We start from the raw sequence: 20,831 nt of genomic DNA on the forward strand, positions 1-20,831 counted from the left end.
ATTCTAGCAGACTGGAAAGGACCATATAAAGTCATGTGTTAAAGGAGTGTCTTGTTGTTTTCCAACCATGTGTTTCTTATTTTGAGAACTCTCGAACTGTATAAGAGAGGGTGTCAACCTGTGATTGGGAGATGTCATGATACATTCGTATGCTGGCATTTCCAGGAGCGCTCTTGATTAAATCCGTGATTGTGTTCCCAACACTTTTAAACCTTTCCTTGGTTCTGGATTTTGACTTCATTACACTTTGATTATGAGTTTAAGATATCCACTACAGCTGTCAATGGGAAATTGCACCTAGTTTAATACTACGTTGCTGGCAACATGGCTGTGGTGTGCAATTGATGATGCCATGGGTTCATCAGGCACATCTGCCTCCTCAGTGTCCTCATTGACCGCGTCCATCTTGCCAGCAAGGTGGTAACTAGGTGCAATTTCGCATAGACAGCACATTCATCCAAACAGAAAAGTCTAATCTGATTGTATTAAGAGAATGGCACAGTAGTCAAATAAAAAGGTCTCTACTTTGAATAATCTAAAACATGTTTGTTTAAGACTTTTTTTTACTACATAATTCCACATAATACCATTACATTTTTTTCAAACATTTGGCTCTTCAGAATTTTTAATTCCAAATATTTTGCAACCAATCAATCAATATTTAATGTGCTCTCACCACATGCGTGCACAGCACACGCACAATCGCGCGCACACACACACACACACACACACACACACACAAAGTGCAGACATTGGACAATTATACAGCACTGTCAAAGGTAGGCAGCATGAAGAGTAAAAGGTGCCAAATATTGCACGTTATGATCAGGCAAATCAAACTCTTCAGGAACAAAACAAATGAGGTAACGGTTGATTTAAAAAAAAAAAGGGAATAACATGGTTCAGCTGTAATTCAACTCCAGTTTCACACCAAATCCACTTTCCAAGTGCTCAGTCTTAAGCCAAATTGAGTTTACTGTACATTGTAGACATTTTCTAGACTTGAATTTCCAATTAACCAATTGAACTGCCCCAGTGTCCATATTCAGATGGGAAAATTAGCTAAAAGCTTGTAGATCGGCTATGTTTGGAGAAGCGATTGTGTAGACGGGGAAAAAGTGGTCAAAGTACAGTTGTAACTCAAGTCCAGTTCTAGACTACAGGGTCTAAAAACGTGTTTAACTTTATGGTGATTAATGAATGCCACACAAAAAGACCAAAATCCTTTGCCTAAACTCCCAAAACCTTAATATACAAAATGACAAAACTTGTACCAAGAAGGTGTCGGTAGCCTGCTTCGGTTTGACAGTATCATTCAATAAGATGCAACACATTCGTAATTATGCTGTACGCAGCATAACAAATTGCTTCAGAGTGGATATTTCTCAATGTAAAATCAGATGAGATGTTCGGTGAATGATATTGCTTCGATAAAAATGCTTGTTCCTAAAAGGAAAAATACTGTTAAACTCTAGGAGGCCATACCTGAGAATTTCGGATGTTCACATAAGCACAGCATACCTTTCCAAAAAATGATGTAAACAAAATTAAACTGAAATTCTACATAGTGGAGTAGCTTGAACCAAGAACCAAAGTCCAATCTGTAATAAGAACCACAATTTGTGAGGATTATTGTTCAGAAGAAGCCATCATACTGTATATGCTCCACCAGATATATATTTGTTCCTAGAGGCAAATGAAAGTGAAAACAAAAACAAAATCTGAACGATAAATTAACATTCAATTTCAAAACCACAAATATTTGCCTTAATCGGTTTCCCCAACAACTGTGCCCGCAAATATATGTTTTGATTTAACTGCGGTCGACCTCAGGAGCAGTCGACATAAGTAGACACCATGTTCCCCCTGCGCTGGGTCACTGTCCGGCAGTGCTGCTTTCCTGAGCTATGGAACTGGCTCCCAGTTCTGGTGCTGTGCGCGTTGAAGGAGAACATCTTCTCCAAGTCCTCAAAAACATCGTCGAAGGCTCTCCCGCCGAACGAGCCCTGCTGGAACTGGCTCTTGTGTCTGTTCATGGCCTCCTGGTGGGCCTTGAAGTGGCCGTCAAAGTGACTCTTCTGGTGGGCCTGGAAGTGCTGGTGCTTTTGCTGCTGCTGCCCAAATGGCTTGAAGTCTTTGAACATGTCGTTAAAGTTGAACGACTGGAAGTGCTGCTGGAAGTTGTAGTTGCTGCCTCTTCCGCCTCCCGCGCCTGTCGAGGGCCCTTCGCCAAACCGGTCATACTCCTGCCTCCTCTTGTCATCCGATAAGGTCTCGTAAGCTGGTAGAGACAAAACAAACAAGCATTTATTATTATGTTTAGCACACAGATGGAGATCACATCAAGCTACATTCATGAAAATGGATCAATAAAGCTGGATTATCTTAAAACAAGAAAACGTCATTATTTTTCAGTTCTCAGTAATACATTAATGCATAATCCATTGAACCAGACAGATGAGTGAAAACAACCATGAAAGCAACATGTTTTTCATTATTATTTTTTGTTAGTAGTGGAGATTGACAGGGAATGAGTCGGGGAGTGACACATACCAAAGGTCCACTGGGCTCAAGAATCAAACCCAGGGCCTGCTGTCAGGTAGCCGCAAGCAACTCTAAAACATTTATATATGGCATCTAGAGTTAACCCTTGGTGCACCGGACGAAGGCCGTAGAGGTTTCGAAACGTGATTATTATTATTTTTTTACTGCTCTATTAATAATTACTTTGGGAGCATTAAGACGGTGTGCGGCCGGCCCGTTGGTATCGTTTAATGTTCTCATGTAGTAACGTGCCTACTATACAATTATAAAGGACAGGAAAAATATAAATTGTCTATACCCTGAGCTCACACTCGCTCTCTCCCTCTCCCTCTCATTGATATAATTACCCGGTATATGAAATGTTTTATTTTGTTGAGGTCTCCTCTGTCATTGAGTAGCATAGAAAGATAATCTCACCAGACATTAATGGTTGATAAGATTGGATGACAGTGAGACATGGATAAGTGTTAGTCTTTTGTCTCTTTTTTAATATCTCTGCTGTCGGGAGGAAACCACCTAACTCCAAAATGTTATTTTTTCAGGACAACTTGTATTTTTGTATTGTTAAAGCAAAACAATGATACTTTGATCAGGTAATATTATTGTCTTATCAAAGTTGGTATTGTGACTGACTTTATGTATTGTCAATTACTTGCATGAGAGGGGGAGCGGTTAGCTGCTTTAGCAGACAGTTTGCGGGTCCAATGGAGTTAAGAGGTTTTGTCTGAAGCACTTTAATACTTTTCATTGGTTCCGATTTTTTTATAACCAATACAGACATTCAGGGAATAGCATTGATTCGTGGAAAAATAAATCTAAAACCTCAAATGGAGTTAGGTGGTTTCCTCCCGACAGCAACGATATGCTTATTTGATGCTGAAAAATAAATGACTGATCTAACAACAAAGAGCGACACAAGTAATAGCCTATGGCCTACACCCCCTGACCAAGAACAGTGGCTTTAGTTTGACTGTTGGAAAAGCCACAAGCCCACAACATACTGTAGGTAAACTCAAAGGACTACAAATCCCAGTGGAACGCCAAGCGCAGGGGACGATGCGTTGATCATTTCATTGTACATTTATAAGCAGCCTATTAGCCTACTATTGACTGAACTACAATATAGCCTATCCCTCTCTCTCGCGCGCTTTCAATTACACAACGTCCTGTTGCCTCCGCATTATGTGCAATTTCAAAACATGTGGTATGCTGGACCGTTGAGAATTTCCAAAGAGCGCTTCCAAACTCCAAGATTTAAACACTTACACAAATAATCATCTGCACAGAATGTATTGACAGAGAGTAGCTCATAACATGTCTAGGGTGGATTTGTATTAAACAAAAACTGATGGATACAAAGAGGACAATCCAAGCTTTCCGTACAGCTGCAATGTTTAACGAATTAACATTGTTTAATACAATCAGATCGTACTTTTCCGTTTGGATGAATGGGCTGTCAAGGGTTGGTATTGCAACTCCAGATGCCACATATTTAAAACTTTCAAGCTGTCAGGCTGCATCAGAGCCTATATGGTACGCACCTCAACCTCTCGGCCATCGGCGTCCCTCCCCGCAATGTTGTTTTAATGCAAGTGTGGTTGAGTAGGTATGTTCCCACGGCACAACAAAGTGTGTGTTGTTAACTTAATGCGAGGAAGACAAAATCACACGTGTGCTGTGAAGTGAGCGGTGCCTTTTGTCATGATGATGAATTATGACGATGGTGTATAGATGCAGTAACCACAGTAACCGTGGCTGCTACCCAACTAATAAGACATCCAACTAACATTATAATGTACACCCATACACTGTACACACAGTCAGATGTTGGAGCGTTTTTTTGTACTGCTAAAAAAATGTGAGGGGCGCTCTCATCATACATCACATTCCATGCTCAGCGAATCAAATAATCACAAAAGTCGTTCTGGCCAATCACTTTTGGCATCTTCACTTTTCTGCCCTCACTTTTATCTTCAATATGTACTTTGCTCAGCCAGTCAAATCATCGCTATGGGGTGTTGATCAGCCATGCGTTTACACAAACACTCACATCTTTGCATAGGAGCGCCCCTCAAAAAATACAAATTAAAACATTCGCAATTGTGGGAAATTGCAAGTGTGGTTGCCATTTCCCTCGAGCCGCTCACAATACAGTATGATGATGATGTATGATGATGTATTGACCCACATGACTTCACAGGTAAACAGATAACGTTTATACCGAATAAAGTTGGACAATTAGGTTACTACCTACCTAGTAGGTTGCAGTAGTGCTGCAACCACTAATAAAAACAATCCAACAATGTTCCCAGGTTGAACCACAGGTGTGTGTGTCAATGTCATATTGATTCAGTGTTGATAGGAAGAGTCCTGATCGGTAATCGCCGGTAACAAGTAATAATTGCCTCTATTTAAAGCAGCAACAGTGCTCACTCACTCACCCTCTGCTATTTCCCTGAACTTGGACTCTGCGTCAGGGCTCTTGTTTCTGTCGGGGTGGTACTTCATGGCCAGTTTGTGGAAGGCCTTCTTGATCTGGCGTTCCGAAGCATCCTTGGGGAGCCCCAGTATGTCATAGTAGTCTCTCATAGCCAGGATGAACTCTGAGATGAGCAGAATATGGACTGCCAGAAGAAACACTGACTGTGCCGTGGCCATATTGCTGCTTTCACTCCTCACCCTAGGTGTGAGAAACACAGGTTGACCCCATGATTGATTGATTGATTGATTGAAGAATCTATTAACAGTTTGCAGAATTACAGTACATTTCAAGCACAAACTCAATACAAAGGCTGTTAACTGTGAGTTAAGCATTACACTTGTTTCCAATAGGGTCCACCATGTTCAAATCATCAAAACATTTAGAGACGTACAAATAGACACTATAGACAGAACAGGAATTCATCATAGTACAAATCGCAATGAGCAATTTGATCGCAATGAGCAATTTGACAGTATGTAATAAGGTCGTCATTGCATTGTTGCACTACATTCACATTAACCTTTATTTGTTCAGAGCGATTTGTGCCACCAACACGAGCAATCGGTCTAATAACTTCAGTGGCCTTTAAACAGCATGATATAAATGTCTGTATTTCAGAGATCACATCAAACTCACTGTAACCTAGCTATTAAGCACTATTACGTCATACAACGAATAGGCTAGCCAGAGCTGCTATTTTCACTGTGTTCCCCGCCCAAAATACCAGGGACGTCAGGATGAAAGTGGTTATTCCCAGTCACTTCACTGATTATTTATTTATTTAGCTAAATGATATAAACAGCCTAATTCGTTCAAATAAAAGCATATAACGTACCTGTGGTGTCAGAGACACTGAGACAGAAGACTCACAGTCACAGCTGATCTGCAGAGTAAAGCTATCAGATGTTGACGTTTTGCATTCCTGAGCCTAAACACCACGACTCGCTTCCTCATTGGTCGGTTTCCCCCACCTCGTGACTTGCAGGTCCCTCATTGGTCCTTTGCTTCGACCCCAGTGACTCACAGCTCCCTTATTTGTCCACGAGAACACGTATGCAGGCAGTGTGGATCTGTTGTGACCATAGAGTATATACAAGGGTTGTGACCATAGGCTGTGACAGACGACGCTGCTACACTTTAGGATTGTGGGTAGTGTAGTATTTCTCCATAGCTTCGTGAATTAAATATAACTATGAATGAAACACGTTTTCCTTAAAACTATATTGATTGCATACAGAACAGATGTGTGGCTTAAATTGAACCAATAGAACACAGTAGTAATCCTAAATCAGGGTTGTTAAATTAGCTTTTGATTGATTGATTGATTGATTGATTGCTTGATTGATTGATTGATTGATTGATTTATTAACAGTTTGCAGAATTACAGTAGCCTACATTTCAAGTACAACTCAATACAAAAACTGTTAACTGTGAGTGGACGACACCATAAAGCATTACACTTATTTGCAATAGGGCCCACCATTTTCAATTCATCAAAACATTTAGCGTACGAATATACACTTCTATAGGCTATAGTCAAAACAGGAAATCATCATAGAGGAGGTAAAAAGGTAAAAGAAACATATACAGTGAGGGGGGGAAAGGGGTGGATCAGGGTGGGGGATTCAGATTTTACAGGGGCCAGTTTCGAATTGCAGCCGCCCGTAGCCGTAGGTGCCCTTTGAGAGCAGTTTTGAAGGAGTCAAGGGATTCACATGTCTTAATGACTGTTGGTAGGGCGTTCCACATTTTGGTGGCATAGGAGCAAAATTAATTTAGTCCCTTGTTTGTGCAGAATCTGCCAAACATGATTTGTTGAACTCCCTCTGGTGTTGTGGGTGTGGACTTTGTTGACATTAAAGGGGAATACCACTCATTTTCAACATTTTACTGTCATTAATATAGCTTAGAGCTGTTGTGTGGAAATAATAAAAAAAGTCCCCCCATTCTGTGTTTCCTAGAACTAGAGGTCTGAAAAAAATCACACCCGTGTGAACTGAGTGGTGTAAGGTCTTATATAGACTGATCAACTGTGGTCTGACGTAATGTCTGACGTAATGAAATCACACCCGGGTGAACTGGGTGACCGTAGCAACCATGCTAATTTTTTGGTACGAACAGACAGACAGACAGACAGACACGTAAACTAACAAAGCCAGTCGTAGGAGTGGTTTACACCACTCAAAAATCATCTAACCCTAACCCTTTCCGGAGTAACCTACGTACATAACTTCCACTGTGATCAGGCAGAGCTTTGCATAACGTTTGTAGTAGCTAATTGGCTGTTGTTGGTTACGTAACCAAGCGGTTTTACAATCGTTTATAAAGACATGAATTTTTCAAAATTGCGACCTATCTAGTTACTTGCGCAAGCAGAGCGCAAGTCATGTTCTCGGCCAGGTGATATGATGGGCGTGTTTGGGGCCAGCACACGTTATGACGTCATATGCTGGCCCAAGCTGACCGTGCAGGTGTGTTTTTGTCATGCTACGAAGCATATGTCCCATGACGTGATGAAGATATGTACCAATGTCCATGCATTTAAATCTGGAGATAAGGAAGAGGAAAAACGATCTCACTACTTCCTCCACAAAACACTGAAAACCGCCAAAAGGGATTATGCTAAGAAGGTAGAAGAACACCTTGCTTCAAATAACAGCAAGGAGCTGTGGAAGGGTCTGAAAATCCTGACTGACTTTAAATCCCCCCCGAAAAACGATAATGCCCTGTCCCCTTCTCTCCCTGATCAGTTGAACAATTACTATTTCAGGTTTGAAGAAGCACAGAGAAAGCTCCCCCCTCTCCCCCCCCCCCCCCCAGCAGCCTCACTGTCTGACCCCCTGGGTTCTCAACAAAGGAACTGCCGTTCACACCTCTGTGACGGAATGTTGCAGAGATAGCCATCAGATGGACGACCCACTACAGCCTCTGGAGGAGGCTGATGTTCGTCTGTCATTTCTGCACACCAACACCAGGAAAGCAGCAGGACCGGACGAGATCCCAGGGCGAGTCCTCAAAGCCTGCGCAACACAGCTGGCCGGTGTCTTCACAGACATTTTCAACCAATCTCTCCGTGAGAGCAAAGTACCATCATGCTTTAAAACAGCAATCATTGTCCCAGTCCCTAAAAAAGGCAAAGTAACTGGGTTAAATGACTGGAGACCGGTCGCACTCACACCCATTGTGAGCAAATGCTTTGAAAAACATGTCAGAAAGATGATCAACAGCAAGCTGCCACCCACACTGGACCCCCTGCAATTTGCCTACCGTCAGAACAGATCCACGGACGACGCCATTGCAACATCACTCCACACCACCCTCTCACACCTTGAGAAGGAGAAGTCTTATGTGAGAATGCTGTTCATCGACTATAGTTCAGCGTTCAACACCATTATCCCCCTCAAACTAGACTTCAAGCTAAAGCGCCTGGGTTTAAACTCAAACCTTTGCAGCTGGATCCTCAACTTCCTGTCAGAGCGCCGTCAGGTGGTGCGGATGGGAACAAAGTTCTCTGCCCCCCTGACCCTCAGCACAGGAGCCCCTCAAGGATGCGTTTTGAGCCCCCTTCTCTACTCCCTGTACACCCACGACTGCGTGGCTTTGTTCAACTCAAACCAAGTGGTCAAGTTTGCAGACGACACCACAGTCATAGGCTTGATCACGGATGACGACGAAACAGCGTACAGGAAGGAAGTCGAAAACCTGGCACAATGGTGTCAAGAGAACAACCTGGCTCTCAACATTGACAAAACAAAAGAGCTGATCTTTGACTACAGGAGGCCTCCCAGAGATCACTCTCCTATCCAGATCGGAGGTGCTGCAGTGGAAAGGGTCAGAGAGTTCAAATTCCTGGGAGTGCACATTACTGAGGACCTCACCTGGGCAGTGCAGACAGAGCGGGTGGTGAAGAAAGCACAACAACGCCTCTTCTTTCTCAGAAAACTGAAGAAAGCTGGAATGGGTCCAAAAGTTCTAAGAGCTTTCTACAGAGGCACCACAGAGAGCATCCTGACTGGTTGCTTCACGGCCTGGTATGGCAACTGCACTGACCTAAACCGCAAAGCATTGCAAAGGGTTGTGCGGACAGCCGAACGCATCAGCAGATGTGCTCTCCCCCCTATCCAAGCCCTGTATGATGAACGCTGTGTCAGCAAAGCTCGAAGAATAATGAAGGACCCAAGTCATCCCAACCGCAGTCTGTTTGAGATGCTACCACATGGGAAGCGGTTTCGCAGTCTCAAAGCCACTGGAAATAGACTGCAAAAAAGCTTCTTTCCCCGAACAATCAGATACATGAACGAACTGATAAGAACCAAAGTGTATCAGGGAAAAGGAAAACGCTAGCACCCCCCGCACCTTTGCCCCGCACCTTTTGCCCTTTGCCCTCGCACTATTGAGCTCAAATTGCACCTCTCTAAAACGTTTTTGTTGTATATTTATATTGAACATAGTCTACTGTGAAGTTAAAAAATAATAATAATAATAAAAGAATACTATAATAATAATAATTGTCCTACTACAAGGAAAACATGCACATGTACATATGATACTCTTTTTCTACACTTGTTTGCTCTTTTTTGCACTAAATTCTATTTTGTTTGCTGTGTTTTGCTGTTTTGATGTCGTATTATATTTTTGCTCTTGTTTTGCACTCTATATTCTTTTTTGTTTGCTGTGTTTTGCTGTTTTGATGTCGTATTATATTTTTGCTGCTGCATTGTCTGAAGGAAGCCAAACAAAAATAAGTTTTACTCTTATGTACCTGTACACAAGATGTAACAATAAAGCACAACCTTGAACCTTGAACCTTGAAAAAGAATGCACGTGATATGATGTCATACGGACATACGGAAGCTGACCGTGCGGGTATGTTTTCCGTGAATCGTGATGAAGATTATGTACCAATGCCAGGGTATAATTGGTTGACGATGGTGACGTAATGATGATACGTTTCAGTGTCAAGTATATACGCATCAAACCACAGAGCCGATCACATTATACCACCAACCACTCAGAAAACTACATATACATACATATAGACATGTACACATATATGGACATATGAGCATATGACGTGATAAATATATGTACCAATGCCAGGGTATAGTTGACGGTGACGTAACGATGACGTGTTCCAGTGTGACGTCAAACAAACTTAGTAATTACTATCATTATTTCTCAACATAAGTAATAACTTAATGGTATTTCAAGAAGGTACTTAGATAGGTATAGCTGCAAAGAGATCAGTTTGGACATACCGATAGACTAAGCTCAGTAAGATCAGAGAAATTTAGAGAGCTATAGGGACAACAAGACGACTCGAAGTTTTGGAGTCTTGAAAAGTCTTGGAGCCAAGGATCTTTAAAGACGGTAAGAAGCCCTGATAGACTAGGCTGAAGGCTAGAGGGATAAAGAAGCTCAGAAAGACCTGAGAAATTGTATTGGGTCACGACAAAATCTGAGATAGACGAGGCTAGAGGCTAAACGAGGCTAAACGAAACGACCAAGCTCAGGAAGATCTGAGCTTTTCATCCAGAAGCAAGGTACGTAGCAAATAGCTAAATCTAATAATTCAATATGTGAGACTAAGATTTGAAAGTTTGTAGCGGTCTACAGCACTTGCGCGCTCTGCTTGCGCACTAGTAGGCCATTTATGGCCTACTTGTGTGCAACAAGCAAGTAGGCACTCGACAGAGTGCAGTTCTAGTTATTATTATTATTATTGTTATTGTTGTTGTTTCATTTTATGTAGGCTGCTGTAAATATTAATCTGTGTCAGTAATTCCAGGTGAATTCTACTTAAATTTTGGGCTGAAGATCGCTGTTTTTTTATTTGTGCAGGTAATAATATGACCTCCGGGGTAGTACATATAGCTTTAAAAAGCAGGAAAGGTTGAATGTAGAGCACAAAATTAAATATAGCAAAAATAGATGAAAATATACAATCTAGCTCAATCTATCTATCTATCTATCTATCTATCTATCTATCTATCTATCTATCTATCTATCTATCTATCTATCGTATCTGACAGATTTTTTTTAATGTTTTTGTCTATAATGACATAAAATAGGGACACCAGGTACATACAGTAGTTAGTGTTGGTGAGCAGTGCAGACAGTAGATAATGTGTTGATCAACATTCAGCAACATTGCTAAGACTCAGGATTTAGTCCGTGGCCATCTAATGACGCCGCGGTACCCGTCTGGTTTGTCTTGTCATGTCTTATCAAAAAATCACACCCATGTGAACTGAGTGGTCTGTGGTCTGACGTAATGTCAGTGACCATAGTAACCATGCTAATTTTTTTGGTACGAACAAACAAACACGGGTACACGGGTACAAAAGCCAGTTGTTGGAGTGGTTTACACCACTCTATCGATCAGAATGGCGGTTCTGGACAACTGAATCTATGTGCATATATGTATGGGCATATTGTGATTCGGGAAAACCATGATGACCACTGATGTCATGCTGCCACTCACTGGACACTCACGAGTTTGTCAAGTCTTCAATAAACTCATACAGTAGCAGGTAACAGGTACTCCTGTGCTCCTGAATTCAGGTCTGAGGGAGACACAGACCCAACAGAGATTCTGGGCGTCCTGGAGACGTAACTGACCTCAGCTTGATTGATCGGCAGGGCTTCCTGATAGGACAAAAGGCCCTGTGCTTGGGTGCATGTGTTTGGTCCGACGTACTGACTGTACCGACAAACAGTCCGACAACCTACCGCAAACCTTAACCTCACAGGGAAGCACCGGGTGGGTTTTACCGGCAACACATGTCGGAAGCCACGCATGTGTCTTAACGGGCAACGCATGTCGGGATTCACGGGTGGGTTTTGACTGTTAGTACGTCAGACCAACGAATGCGCGCCAACCACCCCTCCCTCTAAACAAAAGGAAGAGAAGCAGTAACAAAGGGTATTCTAAGAGCCACATCTTAATTGGTATGACATTACTGTGGTGGAGAGACCCTGAGAGCTTAGTGGGGGTTCAAATCAGAAGCGTAGCGTAGCGTGATGAACCCATCTGATGAACCCATCAAGCACTCGGGCACAGGTCCAGTCAAATGAGATGTTTCCCAGTCTAGCATCTTTAAGATGTGGGCGAAAAACTAAAAACAACAAAAGATACATTGGCAGCCCATCACCCCTATGCATGCACATTTCTGTTGTGGCGAACCATAGCAAGCCGCCTTTGTTTTCAAATGGCCCTCCGTCAACAAGTCGGCAAGTTGCGACAAGTTGCCCACCCGTGCTCGAGATTGAACCAGTCAAACTTTTAATCCACGCTACATGCCTGGTTCAAACCCCTAACAAGTTTAAATACGGTCTATTTTTGTAATTAATAGAAGGTAATTCCTCATCACGGAAACCTTGAAAAATCGAGGAACCGTTTGAATTCATTCATCCATGAGAAGTTTTGGAAGCCAATCGTGTGAGGTTTACTGTGGAGTTGGAGCATGGCATCTGATCCACCATCTTGGTCCTTCATGCATCTTGGCAGGACGAGAGATCCCGACAGCGGAGATAACGTCTGACTGCAGCTCAGAGCCAGCAAGGGTGTTGTTTTAACGGATATTGTTTATCACCACCGCAGGGTGCATGATCAGTGATCACCGTAGTAAGAACCGAGTCTCCGGCGACCGGACCATGAGCTGGATTACATGAGTAGCGAGAACACTTTGCAGGCCAGACTGTCGAGGTAATTGCTAGAGACATCATTACCGATGTTATCTACATGGCAAGTTCAACTCGGGAAATAAAAAGAGTAGACTGAGTCTGCCAGGTGGGCCTATTCTTTGTGGGCTCCTCAGTTGTGTGTCTGCTTGGGGCTTCAGTAGGGTATTTACGTTCGCTGTGTTCTTGGCCTTTGTCAATTGCTCAGGGCTCCCAGTCACTAGCCTCCTCCCTCCTCCTGATCCTGTCTGGAGCCAAAGCTGTTTCTGTGTGTGGGCCAGAGAGGGAGGGTTAAATGGTAAATGGTGCATGTATATAGCGCCTATATCCAAGGCGCTTTACATAGATTGGGTAATGCACAATCTAGTCATTCACACACACACATTCACACACCGATGGTGGAGGGATACCATGCAACCATGCACCAACCTGCACATCGACTCTGGGGAGCCCGGAATCGAACTGGAAAGTAGAAGGATGCAAATTCATGTGGGGGCAGGGAAAGGGCCAACCACTTGGGTAAAGATTTCATTTTTAGTCAAAGCCACAATTAAAATGTATGTATGTGTGTATGTTCCCTGTGTGTCTGTGTCTGTCTGCGTGTCCGTGTCTGTCTGCGTGTCCATCAGTGTCTGTCTGCAGCTAATCTCGCAAACTACACAACAAACCATTTTGTGATTTTATTTTGTCTGTGTGAATATGTTTCACATTTTGTGAACTCATAATCTCAGATCACCCCATCCACCATCCCTCCACATCTGGGCAAGACTGACAGAGATTAAATGGGAAGCCACGCCTTTATTAGATGCTGTGTTGTTTTAAATTGCGTCAATATCAATGTCTTCCTCTTCTTTCTCAGCTTTGTCTGGCTTCACAGTCTCGACCATCAGCTCTTGGGCAGAAGATGAGTACACTACTTCAAAGTTGTCATCATCTTCATCTTCCCTTTCATCGCTCTCCTCCTCTGCCTCTTTCAGCCATTTGATGAACGGGGCGGCTTTGGCATGTATCTCTTTGGCAAGTTCCTTTGAGACATACTTCTTAGAAACCTTCTCTGCCCAGGAGATTATGACATCCTCTTGCAGCAGGTCTGCCTCGTACAGGTCTGCGAGTATGTGTGGAACTCGTGGCAGCAGCTGTGCCTGGTATAGCTTCACCAGGCATTCAAAACCTCCCAGCAGATATTTCTGGGCCTTCTTGTCATCACAGAATTGTAGAAAGTGACGCTTGTACTTCTTGATCTGGTCCTCAATGTTCTCATTGAAGAGAAGCTCGCTGAGGATGAGAGGTCCCATGGCCTTCACGTCCAGACGCTCTGCCTCAGCCAAGATTGCATTATCAGCAGCATCTATAGTTTTATTCTCCTTCTTTTGTTTGACAAAAGTGTAGAACAAGTTGACCCTCTCCTCCAGGGGTTTCTCCAGGTCCTCACTGAGGGTAAAGCTTTTAACATGCTCGCTGATATCCTCTATCCGTCGTCTCTGTGCCTCCTCTGTTGTCTCCTCCACCCAGTTATCATCATCATCATCATCACCATCCCCAGCCTCTGGAGCATCAATGTCGCTATGGTTTTCGGCCTCAGAACCGTTCCTTTTGTCCTTCTTGCGATTCCTCTTTGTATCCTTCTGGACAGAAGCGGATCCACTGTCGGCCGTCTTTGGTGGGTTTTTGAGGATGAAGGTGCAGAGTTTGTGGCTGGTGTCAACCATGCCACAATATCCACAAGCCTTACAGGAGTTGCCGATGGTTAGTTTCTTGGGGTTGACATGCAGGTCAGTCTCAGGGTTGTCACACTTCGGACACAACACAAATTTTCTGATGAACCCATCAAGCACGTCCTGTAACTTCTTGGCCTCATGGGAGCCATTGACAATGTAGCGGTCATTCTTCACATCACACTGGGTTTGAGCACCGAGTTCACAAGCAAAAAACTTGGTTGTGTATGTTGGAGGCCTCTTCAATGCCTTTGCAACGTCAACCATGTTGACAATGACAGTCTTGATTCCATTCCCTTTGCCTTCAACCTTGGCAAACAGAGGGGGCATCTTGTAGCGGTAGAATGGGTCTGACACGCCGCGATTTATATTGATAGACATGCTTTTTGGCTGATGTTAAGTACTGTCAATAAGAAAATCAGATCCTGAAAGATGCTTTTGATGGATTCTCTGTCTGGAAATGAGATGACATAAATGACTGGAAGTGGACTTGGTCTCTGACATGAAAAACATGTGACTGAAAGCTCCTCCTCCCAAGTTTCCACAAAACAGGTTCCAACAGCTGCACAACAGCTTGTTCTCACAAAGCATTGGAAGCAAATACATAAACAGAATGCTGATCGTCCCAATTGTGTCGGTGAAGTGTTGTCCGTTGATAATGGCAAATATGATATTTATATAATGTTGCTCTGGGTTTGGAAAACTTGAATACTCTCAAAAACTGACTGCTATACTTAATTTATCCACTTTTGGCAGTGCAACCAGTATTTATATTCACAAACCTCCAATGTTGGTGCATCACGGTGCTGCACCGATTGGACAGAGATATTGACATCATGGTTGATTGGTATGGTAGAATGGCCAGAATTCCAAATATGGAGATGATTCATTGTAATACTGAAAACATCATAGTACTGCAGGCATATCTGCTGCTGTTAGACCGCTGTGGGTTGACTCCTGTCCGGGCCCCTCCTACGTCTCACCAGGTCCACTCCTGCTCTCACCAGGTGCAGCCCCTGTGCGTTGCACCAGACTCCCAGCACCAGACACTTCATTCAGGAGTGGCGGATTATTGAGCCGCAATGGTTCCGCAGGCTCCACCGGCAGGGAAACGGTGGTGCTGCAGGCTCCGCTTGCGGCTTTGGCCCTCCTAAAGGCCTTACCGTGGGCTGTTGGGCCTACTCCTAACGGAAGACACAGTCTGGGGCGCCAGACACGGCGTCCCGTGTTTCATAACTGCTGTATTGCCATGACAATTGAATTTCCCCCACGGGATCAATATACTGTAGTGTAGGCGTATAGCTTGCCTGCTTAGAAAAAAAGTATAAAAACGTCAGGGAACAGCAATAAAGGAGCCAATCAGGAAGCCCTGCCAATCAATCAAGCCGAGGTCAGTTACGTCTCCAGGACGCCCAGAATCTCTGTTGGGTCTGTCTCTCCCTCAGACCCGAATTCAGGAGCACAGGAGTAAAATACCTGCTACTGTATGTTATCAAGCCTCTCATAAACAAACAGCACCGACTGAGGACACGAGATATGTAGTATAGAGTATAGTGTCACAGATGATTTAGTCCTACAGTACATGTCTATGTGCATATGTTTAATAAGATGTGATAAATCTATGGATGTACAGAATGCTGCTGATAAACAGGTCTGTAATTTATGATAACAGCTACTGTAAAGCATTGAAGAAAACTAAACTAGAGATAAATGTGCTCAGTGGAGAAAGTGCCCTAGTCACCTAGGCCTATAGGACGTATCTATGTACTGTATGAGTCCACGTGACTCCCATTGTAAAATGAAAACACCTATGCCAATATACTTCTATCTCCTTCATATGGGCATAGAAGAGGCAGACAGACAGAGATCTCCATATGGGCACCAAAGTGATAGACAGACACTCTGACTAGGGGGCATATGCATTCCTTATTTGCATCATAATTATGTTGTGGGGTTCTAAATTGGGCACAATATATTTGGCGGCCGCAGTTTGTGAGATAAGCCCAGATTTTAAACAAACGGGAGAAAAAACATAATACTTTTTTTTTACCTCAACCTGGCAGAGATAACTATACAGCGGTTCAGTCACTGATGAACATACTATAATCTCCGTCAAGCCGGGAAGCCTTAGCCACCCAACATAGGTGTGAGGACACCTATGCTGTATTCTTTATGTGTAACTCCATATTTTGTGTAAAGCTCATCCTGAAAACCATTCAAATGAATATATATATATATATATATATATATATATATATATATATATTTACTATGCCCTGCTTTGTGTGTTTGTATCACGGAAATTATTTGATTTGTTGAGCACGGGATGAATGATTATAAGAGCGCCCCTCACTTCACGAGTGTGATTTGTATTAGTACAATTGCGGAAATGTTTGTGTCAGTGATGTGGCTGAATTCCAGACCCATGGATATCAGCGCTATGATTGGCTACAGACTTTGTTACTTTGTGTAACAGTGTTAAAAGATGAGACAACACACCACGGATATTTCATTGTACGCACCTGAGGGGTTTGTCTTTGATGAATAATAGTATGTATATAGGGGATATTGTAGCCTACTCGATGAGAAGGCCTAGGTCACTAGATGTGAGGGCCGTGTAGTGGCCGGACCTCTGCATGCTCAGTGTATATTTGGGCACATGTTTAGCCCGATTCTACTTCCAATGACTTCTACTTCTAAAAACATAATCTCCCATTCTCCCCCTTTGGAGATAACAAAAACTATTGGATATGGGGTGCTTTGGTGGCTCAGCCAGTTCATACTGTAGAAGCGTTTAAATCTTTGTCTCACTATTCTCAGTTTCCTTTCTCTCTATACTACACTCATATGTTCTAATTTATATAAATCCAGGACTCTATCTCGGTCTGTCTTGTACATGTTGCAAATCATTGGTGTGACTGTACAGACAGAGGGTAGGCCTACTGTATGCATACATAGTTGGGATAGGTTACATGCAGACGGCAAATTGCACGCATGTGCAAATGTACAGTGACAAATACCCCCAAACATTTTAATAAAAAAAGAAGAAGAAAATCAGACAAGGACAGTGCTGACACTAAGGGCAGTATTATGTGCGTCTTAAGTACCAGGTCTTATTACTTGACTTAAGACCTGGAGGCGTGATCAATGCCATTTGGCTATTCTGAGTGGCCAAACAGCATTGACCACCACACCTCCAGGTCTTAAGTTAAGTCATAAGACCTGGTACTTAAGACACGCATAATACTGCCCTTTAAGTGAGGTAATTTGGGCAAGGTTCCACCATTGACTTACATTATAAAATTAAAGTTAAATATGTTAAAAAAAAAATATATACAGCAGTAAGTTACTTTCCTTGGCCCACTGATTACTTTGAGATTAGCGCCAGACTAGTGTCAGACAGACAGACGGACCATTTTGTAGACAGTACCTGCATGCTACAGAGCCACAACGTGGGTAGGGTGCCTGGTGATTCAGCCAGTTTGTGCACTGACCATATATATAATGCTCCTTGTGAGTTGCAAGGACTCAAATGACTCCCATCATGTACAATTACGTATTACGGGACTCCTCTGGGTTTCCTGTCTCTTCCTACACTCGATCAAAATAAAGCGTAAAATGCAAAAAACAACAACAGCATGGCTCAGCCGGTTGGTCGACTGACCACAAGCTCTGTGTGGGTCGGTAGGACCCACTCTCACTTGAGCTCGGTTTCCTGTTTATCTAAATAAAGCCTAACATGCAATGAATGAATAAATTGGGTTCCCGGTGGCTCAGCCGATTATGTAAATGTGTCCCATTTTTATTGTGGTTGGGGTCTCCCTAAACTGTTACCAGTGTAGGGGCCTGGGGCCTCTTGGAGTTGATCTGCTTACTGGCCTGTTCCTCTGCCTGGAGTGTAGAACGGAACGACTTCACTTTAATTTGAAATTCAGTCAAAGACTCTAACTTCTTGTATATGATCTGATCAAGCTGGTTGGCGTATGCGTCTGCATCATAATCCATTACCGCTGTCATCTCCAACAAGACTTTTTCATCCTCCAGCCAGCGGATGGACTCCTGGAAGACAGCTCGGTGGCCTTCTATAACTTCCACCATCTCCCCCATCTGAGACACTGCCTCATGGAAGGTACTCACCTGAGGAGACACTTCTTCCTTGTTCTCTTCACAGAGCATTTTGAGGTCATCTCTGTTTGGCGAGCTGCTCAGCCAGTCCTCGTCCAGAAGTTCCAGCTGATTGATTGCATATATGTTGGGTTGACCCCCTTCCATTGCATTGTTGGGGTCAATTGCCAGCTCCTTCACCCTGTTAGCATAGCGTAGTGTGTTGAGGGTATTTTCACATGACGTCATACCAGGGGATATTGTTGCAATCATGCACGTACGGGAGTTCTCCCCGATGAAGGAGTCTCTGAGGACCTGAGTGAGTTTGCTGTCCCTGAAAGGAGTATAAGGCTTATTACGTCCCAGGGCCCTGATGCACTCCTTTAGTGCTAGCAGACTCTTGTTAATTTCAGCTCCCTCCTGGCGAGTCTTGCGGTCCGAACTGGATGTGTCAGCTCCTCTCTCGCTCCCAGCCAGGTCGATGAGTGAAAACTTCCCATGCATACTCCCCTTCCTCCGCAGAATGATCTGGAACACGGCGTGGCTCCGAGAAGAGTGGCTGTTGGCCGACGTCTGTCCTGACGTTCTGCGGGTGTTTCCCTCTTCTATGAATTTGAGAACATCCTCCATACATCTGACCTGTTTCTCCTGAAGTCCTACCACCTGAACCTGCTGTTTAGCATCCTCCAACACCCTTAACTTAGATTTACCATTCAGCAGGTCGAACACATTTCCACCATAGATTTCAAAGAAGGTTGAGTATACTTGTAGGTCTAACTCCTTATAGTTGGGTTTCTTCAACATGAGAAATACATCCCTAGCAGTTAATGCGTAGATGCCCTTGGAACAATCCTGGGTCTTTCCAGACAAATCTCCACCCATAGTATGTGTTTTTCCACTTCCTGTCTGTCCATAGGCGAAGCAGGTTGCCATTCCCCTCTCAAAGATGGTCTCCACTAGAGGCCTGGCTGTGAACCTGTACACCATCTCATTGGTTGTGGAGTCGTCAAATGCGTAGTCGAATCGGAAGGTCTGGTTCTCTAGGTAGCGGGTAAGGTCCACCTTCTGTTTGGGTTCATGGACCATCACCACATCTTTACTGGGAATGGTGATCACATCCAGGTCCTTCATGGCCATTTCCTTCTTGTTCAGTGGACGCTTCCTCACACAAACACATATTCTGTGTTCTTCAATCAGGTCTGCTGAGGTCAGAGGTCTGTAGTCTAGACTTGCTCGGAAATCCCTGATCATGTACATGATCTCATAGTTAGGAATGGTGGTGTCGATCTCCTGTGCTCGCTTCTCTTTCAGCGCCTGCTGCTGTTGTCGACGGCTTTCTCTCTTCTCGTGGATTTTCTCCACCTCCTTCACACAGTTGGAATTCCTCCTTTTCCTCCTCTTCTGGAGTTGTGTGCCGGAGGTAGTGGTGGCTGGAGTTGGCGGCCTGGTGCTGGTCAACGACGCTCTGTTGTCTCTGGATGGGGCGTCACTCTTGGACAACACAATGGCGCTGTGGTTCTTTGCAACTTTATTGATTCTAACAGATCTTACAGAAGCAGGAGTGGGAGGAGGTGGTGGGGTATCAGGGCTTGGGAAAATGTGGTCATTTGGGGCGACATTTGGGTTTAGAGCAAATATACTCTCCAGGTCAATCTCTTTCCCTTTTGTTTCTCCGTTCTCAATCAAGTCCACTGTGACACTGTCGTTGTCCTCGTTCAGTGAGGTCACCATCACACTGAGCCTTATATCCACATAACTACCAGCAACAATCTTCCCAAAACGGTATGCCATTGTAGAATCAACGCATGTACTTATTGGTCTAGGAGGAAGATGCGGAGGAGTGTAAAGTCTTTGTAAATCTTATCTGAATATCTGGGGACACAGATTTGGTAACCTCTTAAATGTTTAGCTGAATTCTGTGTGTAGCTTTTATTAAGAAGTTGTACAATTATAACCACTATTTATACCACAAACTCTCCGAAATTGGTATACATCACATCAGCTACACACCGATTGGACAGAAATGATGATATCACAATCAGAAATAAAATTCACTTGCTGGGATAGGGGTAGGCTAGCCGTCTAAAAGAGGTTGTGTGTTTTTGAGGGGTACTAGCCCCTCCTATGCACAGCTTTGTGTGTGTCTGCATACTTACACCTTACTTCAAAAAATCACTTTCACCTAGAAACACCATTCTCAGCTTACTGTGAGACACATGCCGGAACTAAATGTTTTGTAGTTTCTGAGTTATTTAACTTAAACAAATAAACACCCAATGCATTCTCAATAGCGATAGCACAAT

The 20,831-nt window shown here is 43.5% G+C and overlaps 3 protein-coding genes across 3 annotated transcripts; all 3 read right to left on the minus strand.

The window, feature by feature from the left end:
• Nucleotides 1-607: 607 nt before the first annotated feature.
• LOC306916152 (dnaJ homolog subfamily B member 9-like) lies at nt 608-5,937 on the minus strand. Its single transcript, XM_079493909.1, has 3 exons — nt 5,862-5,937; nt 4,986-5,224; nt 608-2,281 (listed from the first exon to the last, which is right to left on the minus strand). The coding sequence occupies exons 2-3, from the start codon at nt 5,200-5,202 to the stop codon at nt 1,830-1,832; spliced, it is 669 nt and encodes a 222-aa protein (XP_079350035.1). The 5' UTR covers nt 5,203-5,224; nt 5,862-5,937; the 3' UTR covers nt 608-1,829.
• A 7,590-nt stretch (nt 5,938-13,527) lies between these two features.
• On the minus strand, nt 13,528-14,805 carry LOC306916400 (eukaryotic translation initiation factor 5-like; the record flags this gene model as incomplete). Its single annotated transcript, XM_079494238.1, has 1 exon — nt 13,528-14,805. One exon carries the CDS (start codon nt 14,803-14,805, stop codon nt 13,528-13,530), a length of 1,278 nt encoding a protein of 425 aa, XP_079350364.1.
• Nucleotides 14,806-18,246: 3,441 nt separating this feature from the next.
• LOC306916363 (kinesin-like protein KIF2A) lies at nt 18,247-20,259 on the minus strand (the record flags this gene model as incomplete). The annotated part of the gene is made up of 1 exon (XM_079494196.1): nt 18,247-20,259. One exon carries the CDS (start codon nt 20,257-20,259, stop codon nt 18,247-18,249), a length of 2,013 nt encoding a protein of 670 aa, XP_079350322.1.
• Nucleotides 20,260-20,831: the final 572 nt, after the last annotated feature.

This window comes from Electrona antarctica, assembly GCF_951216825.1.
Source record: "Electrona antarctica genome assembly, chromosome: 23".
NCBI lineage: Eukaryota > Metazoa > Chordata > Actinopteri > Myctophiformes > Myctophidae > Electrona > Electrona antarctica.

Coding starts and splice junctions, on each gene's coding strand:
- LOC306916152 (XM_079493909.1), bottom strand. CDS start 5,202: ATGGCCACGGCACAGTCAGTGTTTCTTCTGGCAGTCCATATTCTGCTC. Junction 2,282..4,985: donor GTTCAGGGAAATAGCAGAGG/GTGAGTGAGTGA, acceptor TGTCTCTACCAG/CTTACGAGACCTTATCGGAT.